Source organism: Nicotiana tabacum, chromosome 22 (genome assembly GCF_000715075.1).
Source record: "Nicotiana tabacum cultivar K326 chromosome 22, ASM71507v2, whole genome shotgun sequence".
Taxonomy (NCBI): domain Eukaryota; kingdom Viridiplantae; phylum Streptophyta; class Magnoliopsida; order Solanales; family Solanaceae; genus Nicotiana; species Nicotiana tabacum.
Window position 1 is genome coordinate 214,875,262 of NC_134101.1, and position 14,039 is coordinate 214,889,300.

Genomic DNA, 14,039 nt, shown 5'->3' on the forward strand with positions numbered 1-14,039 from the left:
ATAAGTTACGGGTTCGAATGAAACCACTAACTTTTGCTTAGACCTTATATATATATTAGGAAATCCATTAAATATGTGTAAATATTCAATTGTAAACCCAGTATAACGAGCTATGGGTTCAACAACAAGTTTAGAAGCCATAAACTTCAAATTCCGGCTCCGCCTCCAAATGTGGGCCAACATTCCCCCCGCTGAGGATATCATGTAGACTTCTTTTTCTTTTAATCTGCACATTAGCTAAAAAACAAAATATACGAGCAACAAAATCAAGCCTTCAAATATCTGTTATAAGAAGCATTCGCTACAAAGCTCATAACTCAAGAAGAAGATAAATAAATGAAAGAACGTATCCCATTTTCCAGAACAGAAGGGAATAGACCGCAAACTTGTCCATATAAGACATGACATAATAATATTTACATTTATTCATTTTCAAGAATATACATGCCAATCCTTAGAGCAAAACACAGCCTATAGCAACCTAACACGTATTACACTGAATAAAATTAGACAATTGATATAGCCGGCAGCTTCTTCATGTTGATCTCGAAGTAGTGACTTCTGTGCTCGCCAATCCCCAAGAACAAAGGACTATTTAACAACAGTATGATATTACGCTCTGAATAACATTATAATGACTGACCTAATAGGTATTTAACAACAGTTTGCGGTCAAGACTGAATATAATGACTAACCTAATAGGTACACAAATATTACGCTCTGAATAACATTACACTCCGTGATATTAACGGACATGCTTCTTCATCCTGATCTCAAAGAAGTAGAGACTTCTGCACTTAGCAATCCCAAGAACTAATGAATATTCAACAACAATAGGATATAGCATGTCAAGACCGAGTATAATGACTAACCAACTTGTTAAGATGGTCTCCTGATTCAATAGGATCCAGCTCAATCTGGGCACGAAGCTCCAGATAAGCCTCTGACGTTATCCACCTCTTTACAGGAATTGTTTGTTGGCATCTATTTATCCTTTGAAGGTAAGAAATAACGAGTAATACCTAAATCCCTTTTCACTGTATTAGATCGCTTCTGAGGCCTGAGCCATGCATGTACCTCTTCTTGAATTTGTTTTGGTAACTCCTTCAAGACATCCTGGTCAATCTCATCAATGTCGTAACTCCAGGCAGGTCTTTTAAACTGGCTGCAAAGACGTGCATCGACACTGGACTCACCCCTTGTAAGTGAATTTTCTTGAGGTTGTTCACCATGAGGGCCTGCGCAATACAAATAAATACAAAATAAGGAAGAAACCCAATACTCCCTGCTCTAAATTTATGACATCCTTCTTCTATTTTAGGATGTCGCAAAATATTTAATACCATTTCACAAATAATTCTGTCTTATATTTGCTCCCTTTCATCTTACATGATGGTATTTAACTGGACATGAATTTTAAGACATTAGGTTGAGTTATATATTATTATTTGTGATGATGAAAGAAAAATATCAAAGCAATGGTTGAAAAGTTAGTTTGATACATAGGCATCACATCAAAGTTGAAGGTTAAATAATTTAAATATATGAATTCTTGAAAAAATGTGAATATATATATGGAACAATGTGAAAGATTTTTAACGTCAAAAAATGAAAATGTCATGTAACAGAGAGAGTGCAACTTTTAATCATATAATTGTTCAGTTTAAATTTTGATGTGATATGCTCATTTTAATCTAATTATCCAACTATTACTTTAATATTTCCCTTTACCACCAAGTCAAATTAATATCTCAAACACCACCAAAGGATGTGGTGCAGCGGATGGGGCTGCTCTTCCCTTAACCAGAGGTCTCAAATTCGAGCCCTGGGTATGGAAAAATCCTTGGTAGGGAGCGCTTCTCCCCGAATGGGGCCCTACGCGGCGCAAATCCGGATATAGTCGGGCTCCAATGCGGGTACCGGACACCAGGTGGGAAACCAAAAAAAAAAAAATTAATATCTCAAACACTATGTTCAATCAACCACGATCATGTAAAAAATGAGACGAGAGAGTAAAAAATGGGAAGTTAATGGAAAAAAAATACATTGGCTGGTGAATCTGTTACCTGACAAGGAGGATGATTCGCTAAGATTAGTAGTGCTAGCATGTTCTATCTGTATGAGAGAGCCAGAGTTTTGACTTTGAAAATATCGCGAGATTGTTTGCATTCCCTGATATAACAATAGCAAAAAGAAGCTAAAAACAGTTTTCTGAAGCAATCAAAATAAAGATACTTTCAGTATTGGTATATTGGACATTTACTCCAAGACAAGTTTAAGGCATCCAATCCAAAAATGGAATGTCACAATCTGAAAGGGATATAGGTGAAACTCATACAAATGATTCAGTGCTCTGATCATTGATGCCTGTTCCAGTGCAGAAAAGATGTGCAAATACTTTACATGGTCTGTTTTTATATGTGAAGCATAACATTGCAACACGCAGAAGGAGAGGAAAGATCTCTTTGATAATCTTTTTTTATGAGGATAGATCTCTTTGATAAATGATGTGATGCTTAAAATTTTTATTTGACCTCTTATGTTTAGATTATAGAAATATGATCTCAAACCAACCAACAGAGATCTATCAGCCTCAACATAGTAAATCTTTTACATGTTGTTAGGAGGTTGCATAATGATTTCTTTCTTTACTGCAATACATATATTGTTGAAGGTATAAATAATTAAAAAATCTAAATCTAATTACTCAAGTGATGAGCTTTACTACAACATACTACGCAAAATATAAATACTTAAACAAGAAGAAAGATGAAGAAAGGAAACCTAAATCTGACTGCTCAAACAATCTGTCAGAAACCTAAATCTGACTGCTCAAACAATCTGTCATCTTAAAGTCAAGCAACAACAACAACAACAACAGGCTCATTAATTTCTCACAAGTGGGGTCTGGGGAGGGTAGGATGTGTGCAGCCTTACCCCTACCCTAGAAGAGCAGAGACGCTATTTCCGATAGACCCCCGGCGGGAGAACAGATGAAAAAAAGTAATGGCAACAAGTAGGAATAACAACAAGATAGAAAAGAACGAAGCCAAGAAAGCAGTTAAACTCTAGGTAGTAATAGTAATCTATGAATAAAAGGATGTCACACTAACACTAATGCTAGTGACACTGAGTAAGACAGAGAAACACTCGACTACTTACTAGCCTTCTACCCTAATCTTCGACCTCCAAAAACCCTCCTATCTAGGCCATGTCCTCAGTCAGCTCCAGCTGCGCCATATCCCGTCTAATAACCTCCCCAAGACTTCTTAGGCCTACCTCTACCACTCCTAATACTTACTGAGGCTAATCTCTCGCACCTTCTGACTGGGGCTTCTATACTTCTCCACTTAACATGCCCGAACCATCTCAACCTCACCTCCTGCATCATATCCTCCACAGGGGCCACTCCCACCTTATCCCAAATAACTTCATTCCTAATCTTATCCAACCTGGTATGCCCACATATCATTCCTAATCTTAACATCCTCATCTCAGCTACTTTTATCTTCTGGACATGAGGGTTCTTGACAGGCCAACACTCTGCTCCATAAAGCATAGTTGGTCTAACTACAACCTTGTAGAACTTGCCTTTAAGTCTAAGCAGCACACTCTTATCACACAAGGAATAGCAAAATGCACAGTTCTTAAGGAAAGTACGAGAGCAATCATATTGAAAAGGACAAGAATGGGGAAGAAAGAAAAGCCTGCGCATTTTAGGAAAGCTAAATGTGTAAGGAGAAACATGAGAACACAGTCAATACACAGTTGTAATCCATGAAATAAGTAACTTTCTATTTTCTTATATCAAGCAATGAAATAATAGAATGGAGTTTGAAACCTTTTCTTTATTGGACTTCCTCTTCCCTTCCTCCGACTCAAAAGTATCTCTACTCTTTTCAGTAAGGGAGACCCCACTTGATTCAGTCTGATCTTTCTCCCATCTCGGATACTCTTTCTCCCATTTCGGATACACTTCAGCATCTAAAGGATCTAAAAGTCCAATTAAAACAAAAATAGGGCAGAAGCAAAAGACAATAAGGAAATATTGACCAAATTTTTAGCTATTAGAACCAATAGGAAGAAATACCTGGTGAAGAACATATCAAAGTCTCTTTATCTGGTAGCTGTTCAGGTGATAAAAGAAAGCCCTGCTCAAAAAGACCCTAGATTATAAAGGTTTTATACCGTAGAGGATAATCAAAATGGAAATACAGAAAGCAGGAATCTCACTGAAAGTCTAAAGAACAGGTCCATCAAATAATTTATAGCACAAAATAAGTCATAGTACTGAAATTGTTATAACTGATATCCCAACTCAATTAAGCGGGCTTCTGAGATTGCAATCAGTGTATATGGTTTGCTCCTCTTTCTTTATTTACCGGTAACACTTACGTCTCATCTTTTGTCTTCCCCCCTTCGGAAAAGGCTAGAGGAGTTTAAGATAACAAAAAGGGAAGACGTATCAACTACAAAATAGAAAAAGAAAACTTTTCTTCTCTTTCTTTAAGACCGACCGAACAGACCTGAAAACGTAATGCTGATACCAAATATCCAAATATCAAGCTACAAGCATAAAAGATTCCTGTAACCTATGAAAGTAGGAAGCTCAAGAATGTAGATTTGTGTAATGACGCGCACAAGATAGAACTGACCTGAACAAAAGATAGGAAGTTCAAGGATGTAGATTCGTACTAGTTAATTGTTTGCAGAGTAAAGAGACATTATTGCTTGAGGCCATTTTCATTATGAAAAAATGACTATGCAATTAGCCACATCACTACTTAGCCCAAGCTCACTGTCAAGTAGCCCAGGTGGCAACTCATATTAATTTTCACATTTATTTTTGTTATACTTGTGTTGCTATTTGTTGTAATTTTAATCATTTATTATTAAAAATGGCTCCTAAACTGGTAAAAGTGTGTAATAGATCTACTAGGGATAATGCTAGGGACGGGGGTCCTCGTTTGAAACAAATTCTAACCAGTCCGGGTTTAGGAGTTACATACAAAAACATATAATCCTGTTTTTCCAGGTTTTCCTAGAACAACTGTTAGAAATAATATTTGCGATGAAGACTTGTTGAAATATTTGAAGAGAAGAAACTTTGGCCTTCCAGAAATAATTCAAGAAGACAACGATGCATGTAGTGAAATACTATCTGCCGGAGACAGTAGGGACACAGAAGAACAAGTGTTATCAATTTCAAGCGAAGAACCAATAGAAATTATTGAAAATCTCCGTAAATTGAAAAAAAATATGTAATTTTATTTTTATAAGTATTGAAATAAAAGTATTGAATTTTTTTAATCCATTAAAGCTTGTTTGTATTTAAATATAATTTTTTTAATTCTTAATTTAAAATACCCCTAAGTACCCCTAAAGTACCGGTACCGCACCCATAAGTACCGGTACCATTAGGACCGGTAAGGGTACTGGTAGCGTACCCAAAAAAATACCCTTAACCTTACCCTTAAATACCGTTAAGAAAAGTACTCTTAAGGAACCTTCCCCTTACCTTTACCCTCCCCGTACCCAAAGGCGGATCCAAGATTTAAACTCTATGGGTTCAACTTTTAAGATTTTTTACATTGAACCCATTATATTTTTAAAGTTATGGGTTCAAATCTATTATTTTTGTATATGAATTTTTACACATACATTTCTACTTCACGTCGAAAGTTATGGGTTCAATTGAACCCGTAACTACCACACTTACGTACCCTTAACCCTTAATGTCCCCGTACCCTCCCCTTAGACAGCCCTAGCAATAACTATAGCCAGTAGCCGCAGTAAGTTACTCTAATCACACAAAGTTAACAGGCAAACTAGCATATCCTCCCAAACAGCCTCCAGATAATCCTACTTCATTCGATGTACCACTTTGCCCACAACGTCTCAAAATACTGTAAAGAGTCAACAGTAGAAGGTTTTTGGGCCAGACCTAAATATTTTTACTGGTATATAGCGAAGCCAGTATCATATCTCTAAGTAAAGATGCCCACTTCCATCACCTGATAGTTCGCTATATAGGAGGGTTGAGTAGCCTTTAAGCTTTCAAGCCAGCAAGTGATTGTGCTTTGATTTTTCCCCTAATGCTGCTGTAATGCTTTTATGTACTCTTTTACTCAATTAACCAACATCTTTTTAAATCTAATATATTGAATTTTCTGCTGTCAGCGAGGATTTATATAGCCTTATATAGCCTTTTAACTCCGATTCATTAGGGACTGAGGCATAACAGTTGTAGTACATAGAATTTTCTGCTAAACCCAAACACGGCTCAAAAGTATCATATTTGCATCTATATAAGTATTTCGCAAGTGCAAGTGATTGCAAACCGAGGAGAGGAGTAGACAGAAGAGCAATCTCAACTGAGGTTGGTTTGCCTCATGATTCACTTTCCACCAAGCAAAAGCAGCCCCCGTGAAACATGCTTTACATTGTCTTGGACACTTCTATTGAACCTGTCTCTCAAAAGTTCGGGTAGGTTATGATCCAGGCACATATATTGCAGATAATTGCAGTCAAAGCAAATTATCAGTAAGACATTTAAGAGAAAGTGTAAAGAAAATACGTTTCACACATGCATCACTAAATTGATAAGGCGTTCCTACCCCTCCCCCCCCCCCAAAACAAAATCCCCACTAGCTTTTTGAAATATACCATAATTAATATTCAAAATAATCTGGATTTTATCTGAATCATGACTTGTTAACATTATATTGTATGGATGATGTTCTTGTATTAGACCAATGCAGATTGAAACAAACCAGAACGACATCAAACCTTTTCTTTACACATCTCCTTGTCCTCTTCCTCTATGCAACGTTTAGTCTCTTTATCTTCCTCATGTCGTGCTAGTTGTTCTGTTGACTGCAAAGTTGGATGACCTCCACATCCTAGACAGTTCTCTGTAAATTCAATTCCAAAAGGTAAGACAATCAATTAACAAAAGAATGCCAAAAGACAAATACAGATGATAACTAGCATAGTGGCATACAACCTGAAGGGGACAAAAGTGGAGCATCTTGGATAAGCTTTTCGCTGGATAGTTTTACTTGAGGGTAAGTTTCCTCTTGGTTTTGAAAATAATTCATGATAGACCGTGTACCCTGCCAACAGAATTAATCAGGAGAATTTAATACCATGACACTAAGCATATGCTAGATGTAAAAATCAACGGGAGCACGAAGCATCCCGCATTCACGCAGGGTCCGGGGAAGGGCCGCACCCCAAGAGGTATGATGTAAGCAGCATAACCTAATGAAGCATTAGTGGTTCATTCCACGGCTCGAACCCGCGACCTATAAGTCACACGGAGACAACTTTACCGTTGCTCTAAGGCTCCCATTCAAGTAAAAAATCAACCAAGAAACAACAGGAAACCTTATACTCAAGTAAGATTTCCATAAAACATTTCAATTTCTTTTTTAATACGATTCACTTTCATGGGTCCAAGCTTCTTAATTGAACTGTCAAATAACTAGCCAGAAACATGCAGCAAAGAGCAAAGTTGGAGCTCTTCATTAGTAGCTCCACTCAGCTGCACTTGACCTACTTAAACTACCTTATTTAGCAACAGAGAAATTATGTTTTTCATCCTTTCCTCTTCAAATAACCTCAAATTAAGTAAACTCCTTTTGTCATTTGGACGTTTATTTAGGATTAAAATTCACCATAAACAGATCTCATGGCACTTCCTCTTGTTTATTTGATCCCTATAGACTTTAATCTGAGATTACCTTTTTGTTTATCTTTGCTTCCACACAACAAAATTTATAGGTAACTCGGCGAATACACGTAATATAGTTCACCTTAAAGGAACATCTAGCACAGAGGATATTACTCATTCAATGGATATTCATTTGTTCAAGGTTATGTTTTAATAACTGTGCAATTTCACACCATAGTTGCTTCAAGAACCTGAACATATTTCAAACTGAGAAATAATCAATGAAAATAGAACATAGGGTAAATCTGAAGAGGCTGCTTTGAGTTAGAGTAGAGTTTCATGTTCACTTGCCACAAAGTTAACCACCTTAATGTTACTAATATCCGTAAACCAGATTTGGGAAAAACTGCCTGAGGCATATACACCGCAACAGGAATTCTGTCAGCAGCGACAATGCTGCCATTATGCAGGGAAAGTCATTTGACCAAGTTCATTTATTAAAAAATTATTCCTTTCTGAAATAGAGACCTGTTAAGAACCTATGAGACAAGTAGCAAAAATGCGATCAACAACAAGCAAATTCAATTTGGATGGAGTCATGGAGTTCGGGATAATCAATTAGATAGCGAAAAGCATCACAAAATAAACTTTAATAAGAATTAAGCCATTTACTGATTATATCCAAACTGTAACCTGAAAGAAGCAATCACGAAAAGGAATTTATCATATCAAGTATTAATAGTAGTTGTGCAATCCCTTTCTCATATATCATTACAAAAACAACAAACCCAGTATAATCCCATAAGTGGGGTTTGGGGAAGGTAATGTGTACGCAGATCTTATCCCTACCTTGTGAAGATAGAGAGGTTTTCGGTAGACCCTCGGCTCAAGGAACAGCGAAAATAAAGCAACAAACAATTGCAACAAGGTAACAAGGTAATGGACTTTCTCATATCTCATTAAGAGAAACAAAAACCATCTTTATGAGCTTCCATTTGTTCGTTCGGTACTTCGGTTTACTCATCTCAGAGGTTTATGTTATTTCAGACAAGAATTTATTGCATGGAGATTTGGACATTGGATAAATATGAATGGAAAAGGATGAAAGAAGTACATATTGTTACTAGCAACTTAGAACTTACAGATGGTATGGCTACTATTTTACTGGCTGAAACAGAAAGACCAGTTATTCCCCACCCACAGTTTTTATTTCCTGAAGTCTTCACATTATACTGGCCAAGATATTCACGCAATCCTGCTTGAAACAGGCTGAGGGCATCTTCCTTAATCTTGGCAGTCTCATACCTTAGTGGACATGACTTTGATGGAAATTTCTTGAACGAATCTGCGTCATTTGACTGCGCATAGCACATATTCAAGTATGCAAGTTCAGGAAACTCTAAATTGCTAGGGAACTTGCAAATAGTCATGTCATCATGCTGGAGATATGACAAGAAAAGCCAACCTTGTGTGCTTGAGCATGTAGAGTAAGAGTATGTGCAATCCGCTTATTCTGTTCTAGATCAGACTGAAGACGTTCACTAAGTTCTTCGCAGAGTTCACTGAGCCACTTTTCAACCTAGAAACAAATCAATAAGGTAGAGTAGGTCCAATTACAATTGGTAGATGAAACATTTAGTAACTCAAAACAAAATTCCAATGTAAATGTACACAAAGTAAAAATCAGAACATCGTTGCTTCTATTTTTCCCTAAATCAGTTATTTCTAACTGATACGAGTAAGATAGTTCAGTGATCATGCAGAAGATGGATGTTCAGTTTGGGAAAAACTTACAGAAGCAACAGTTTTGAGAGCTCGAGGTCCAGGGAATGTCTTTCCCGAACCATGACTGTTGGGAAGAAGGCGTTCCTTGACCTCTTCCCCACTAATGCCCCTAGCTGTATTCCATAACCAGGAACTGTACAAGTTAAGCACAACAAAGTCAGTAGGTCACAGAGGGGCTATCTGCTAAGACTAAAAATAAAAGTATTAAATCTCAAGAACCAAAGGTGTTGTCAGTGGACAACAAACTTAAGTTAATCAATTGTAAGGGAAAAAATTTAAGTTGATCAATCATAAACTAAATATTGAAAGGTCACGTTGGTGGAATATATCATTGAATACAAAATTGATTTAAAGTTAATTTTAGGTTATGCGAGCTTATTACTTGGCACTCTCTCCATCCAAGTCCATCCAAGAAGAATTGCAGGGTTCGAAGTACAGGCGTTAATCAACTTATCTAGTAAATTAGGCCATTCATTTCTTAATATTCTGGAAATAATTAAATATTTAATGAACTACATTAAAAAATCATTCATTTCTTAATATTCAGAAACTTTTCACATATTTAAAAAAGTACAGCAAAACCTAGGTAACCTGATTGTTATAGTTAAAAATGTTTTTAAGATGTTCTGAAAATTATATTCAAGGAAAAATAGTTTGATTCTCCAAATAATAATAGTGGCATTCACATTGGGATGGAGGGAGTGCCGTATAATTTCAACTTCAAATGCTTACCAAAAGCTAATTTTTTGTACAACAGGAAAACACCATAACGAAATACAGTTAATTTCATCAGCTGATTAACATACGAAATAATAGTTAATTGTCAATTGTTCATGTGCATTTGCATCTTTTCTTTTTCTTTTATTTAATATTTAATCTCAACCTTGTTCAACTTGTTAATGATAGAATCAATTTCTTTGACATGCCATCGGATTTTATTTAGATCTTTATGTATTACTCGAATCATTTTTTCTCATCTTATTAAACATGCCAAATATGTGTCACTCAATAAATTCTAATTTCGAGCGGTTGAATTAGGTTATCGAGAAATGAAATTTTTAGAATGATTTTCAATCAACTTCACTAGTGTCTATCAAGGTATAAAAAGAACCTTATTGAAAAAACAAGAAACTTTTAGGATAAAACATAATTGACCAATCTGATTACAAAATTGCAAGCAAGTGTTCTACTCTGTCTATGCACATCAAACAATTTTATAAAAACAGTATAAAAAAAATTATAAAACTGAAGTACGCATATATATATATATATATCAGCTCAGAAGCAGAACACAAGAAGAAGCAACAGAAAAAATGATGATTTTAATTGGGAAAAGGCAAAATCAAGGTTATCAGTACACTGGCGTTTCACAAGACCAGTTTTCCTGTTTATATTACTTCCATTAGAAGAGATAAAAAAGCATTCTAAGAGGGTGTTTGGGCAAATCTTAAAAGCTCGTACTGCTTAAAAAACTAGTTGACCAACTTTTTAGCTAACCCAAACGCCCCTATAAGACTAGATATGGATAAATCCACCTAAATTAGAAGTATGGAATAATTACTAAACTGTAGTGAGTTCAGATATCTTGAGACAGTTTGGTCATCAAATTCCTTATTTTCATTCTTTATTTTAATTCACATTTTTAACTCAACTAGTGGTCTTCTTGCCTTTAAAAAAGGAATCAGCCCCAACATGGGCAATGATAGACAGACCAAAAATTTACGAAAACTAACACATCTGAGACTGCGAGTAGATTATCACCCAGTATTTAATCCATAATACTCTTGTAGCTTCTCTTCTGAAAACTGGAGCAGATCCCCAACAGTGTTCACACCTAAGTCAATTTGCAAAGAAGTTCCAAGTTTTCCTCCAAGCTGTTTCCTGCGAACAAATTGTATACCAAGCCATGTTTAAAAAAAGTATTTAGAAGAATAAACAAGCCAATATATATCATTTACATTATGGAAACCATGTGCGACACTGTAGAGCAGTCAATGGAAAAGACCGAAATATGAAAAGAAAAGAATTCAACCTCAATAAAAGTAAGACATAATTAAGCAGCTAGCATACTATTAACTATTCAAAAGATGGTAATAAGGTGTCAAGAGAGGATTTCTGTGCAAACCCCTACATTTTCTTTATAGGCAAAGTTTCGAGTAATTTGCTGATGGATGAGAAAGGCACCAAAGTTTGCTGAGCAGGTTTATTCATTCCACTTGCTAGTTTGGCCAGCATCTGCTCACAATTTCATACTCAAGTTACTAAAAACCTTCTTCCAAGATAAATCATCAAATATAAATTGATGCATTTTTCATTTAAACAGAGAACTATATCCACCTTATTATTGTTACAAAATATTAAATATTTCCACCTTATTATGAGCAATGCCTGCAGAACAAGTGAATTCAGTCTCTTCTAATACTTGCAGCCTAAGTTCTGCAACAATAAGCGCTCCACAGGCTAACAACTTATCACGGCGACTAGCGTCACTTCTGGTGAGCCAATGTCTGACATTCTCTCTGGGATTGGTACCAACCTGTGCAGGAACTAAGTCAGCAGATATCAGCAGAACATGAGGGATATGGATAAAATATAAAAATATAAGTAAAACAGAAAAAAGCAAAAACGTATAAGAAAGGCCAATACGAAAAAATTTGCAACATTATTTTGCAGAAGTCACATCATATTATGCAGGCCTGCCATATGTATTTTCTTATCCCCAGTACTATCATTTCAAAACATAATAGAGTTTACTTTCTGTTCTAGCATTTCATTACTTGAAATGAGAAAATAGGCCTTGATTGATCAATGAAATGCTCTGCTGATTTGTCGGAGCCTGAAACAACCTTCTAGACGAAATCCAACCTCAATACCCTAAACTAATGTTGCTCTTCCATGCTATTAAACTAATGTTGCTCTTGAATGCCATTACTCGATCGCACTAAAGTTTCTTGCAGTTAGGAGGAAAAACAAACAAAAAAAGCTGCTGCTTTAAGTGACATCTACTACCTCAAGACCCAAAACATGTGATTTCACTGCTTCTTCACTGATTGTTTCCAGGCACTCAGGAGGATTATCTGCCAACATTGCTTCAGCAGCTATAGTGAGATCCAAATACACTTCATCAATTGAAGCACGCTCACATCGGCCTCTTCTTGAAAGTATGGTGACAACCTGCAGTTATGTAATGGTATGATTATCAGCACACGTTTTTCGTTCTTAAAGCACAAGGATAGCTTTCAGTATCAATGGACCTCTGAGCCTGCATTCCTGTAAGAATTTAGGTCAGCTTTACCACGGGCAACTGGGACTTGAACAAGATGAATCTCCGGACAAACTTGCTTTGCTTCATCACCTCGCATTGAGCTTAAACATGTAAATATTTCAGTGCTCAAACACTTCGATGAGTATCAGTAGTTCTCCAAGAATAACTATTTAACTACTCATACAGCCAACGCTACACACACTCACCGCTTCACCCCAAATTTACGAGCCTCATAACTGACAGCGATCAGCCCCCCACCTTGCCAAGAATTGTACTGTACAACAGCAGCGGGTTGACCTCTTAGACTTGGTTGCTTTCGCTGCTCCACTACACACAGTGTTACCAGTTAGCTAGACTATAGAGATGATATCATAGCATAACAAAATTGAAAAAAGCTAAAGATAAATACACAAGAAAAAGATGGTAACATCACTATTATTATGGATTATTCATGACATCACTATCTGATGATCAATACAGAAAGAACACTGTTCAATACAGAGATATATCAGAATTCTAAATTAAATTCTCAATATGAAGATTGTACTGCTTACATACACCAATAAGCAGGCCATTATTTAGCCCTAATTGAAAATGCTGACCATGGGGTCTTTTCAACGCTTTCACATGTGAAAATTCAACTTTCTGTGTTGTAGCTTTTCATTAAAATTCCATAGATGATTCCAGTAAGAACAAAAAAGGAATGGAAATAATTGTTATTTTTTAAAAGGGAAATTAAGGGAATCTATTTACAGTGTCAAGTCTGCCTATGCCCTAATATCAGTACAAATTAATCAAATGTGATGAAAATCCCAAAATTTTCAGGTAAATGGGAAGAGAAAAATGAGAACCTTGAACATAGAAGCAATCCATGTCGACATGAGCAATAACTCTAGAATCCGATGACTCAGGCCTTGCCACCGGCATATTCTCTCACTCCCGTCAATCGTCTTTTCCTATTTTTCCCACCAATTCCTAGGCGGGTTACATTTGAACTTTTATACCCTAATATATAGGGGGAAAGTTTCAAATTTGACCATGAACTTTGAGAAATGATTCAGTTTTACCTCTCTTAATAGTTCGGATCAAATCTACTTTTGTCGTTGCAAAAATAAACTGGATTTACCTAATGGACTAAATCTAGAAGCACATGAATGTCTTTTTTAATAAGGGAAAGGTTAAATTTGTCCTTAAACTATACAACAACAATAAACCAATATAATCTAACAAGTGGGGTCAGGCGATCTACGAAAGGTATTGAGTATGTAGCCTTACCCCTACCTTGTGCAGGTACAGAGGTTATTTTCGACATAC

General features: G+C 36.2%; 1 protein-coding gene across 4 annotated transcripts; it reads right to left on the reverse strand.

The window, feature by feature from the left end:
* Positions 1–374: 374 nt before the first annotated feature.
* On the reverse strand, positions 375–13,793 carry LOC107829874 (DNA polymerase eta-like). 4 transcript variants are annotated; one of them, XM_075244023.1, is made up of 16 exons: positions 13,577–13,793; positions 12,932–13,052; positions 12,715–12,826; positions 12,470–12,634; positions 11,832–11,996; positions 11,592–11,695; positions 11,222–11,341; positions 9,470–9,593; positions 9,141–9,254; positions 8,818–9,033; positions 7,007–7,115; positions 6,790–6,914; positions 4,091–4,151; positions 3,842–3,993; positions 2,067–2,172; positions 375–1,238 (listed from the first exon to the last, which is right to left on the reverse strand). In XM_075244023.1, exons 1-16 carry the CDS (start codon positions 13,650–13,652, stop codon positions 985–987), a joined length of 2,124 nt encoding a protein of 707 aa, XP_075100124.1. In that variant the 5' UTR covers positions 13,653–13,793; the 3' UTR covers positions 375–984. The 4 variants fall into 4 exon arrangements, with proteins under 4 accessions (XP_075100124.1, XP_016512827.1, XP_075100125.1 ...); XM_016657341.2 differs by having other exon boundaries at positions 3,842–3,984; positions 13,577–13,791; XM_075244024.1 differs by lacking the exon at positions 8,818–9,033 and having other exon boundaries at positions 13,577–13,792.
* Between the last annotated feature and the right edge of the window lie 246 nt (positions 13,794–14,039).

Bases quoted from the DNA above. Each gene is read 5' to 3' on its own strand.
- LOC107829874 (XM_075244023.1), bottom strand. From the start codon at position 13,652: ATGCCGGTGGCAAGGCCTGAGTCATCGGATTCTAGAGTTATTGCTCAT. The intron at 12,635-12,714 runs GTCCATTGATAC...ACATAACTGCAG, and splicing joins ACAGGAATGCAGGCTCAGAG to GTTGTCACCATACTTTCAAG. The intron at 3,994-4,090 runs GTATTTCTTCCT...TTGGACTTTTAG, and splicing joins TTTGATATGTTCTTCACCAG to ATCCTTTAGATGCTGAAGTG.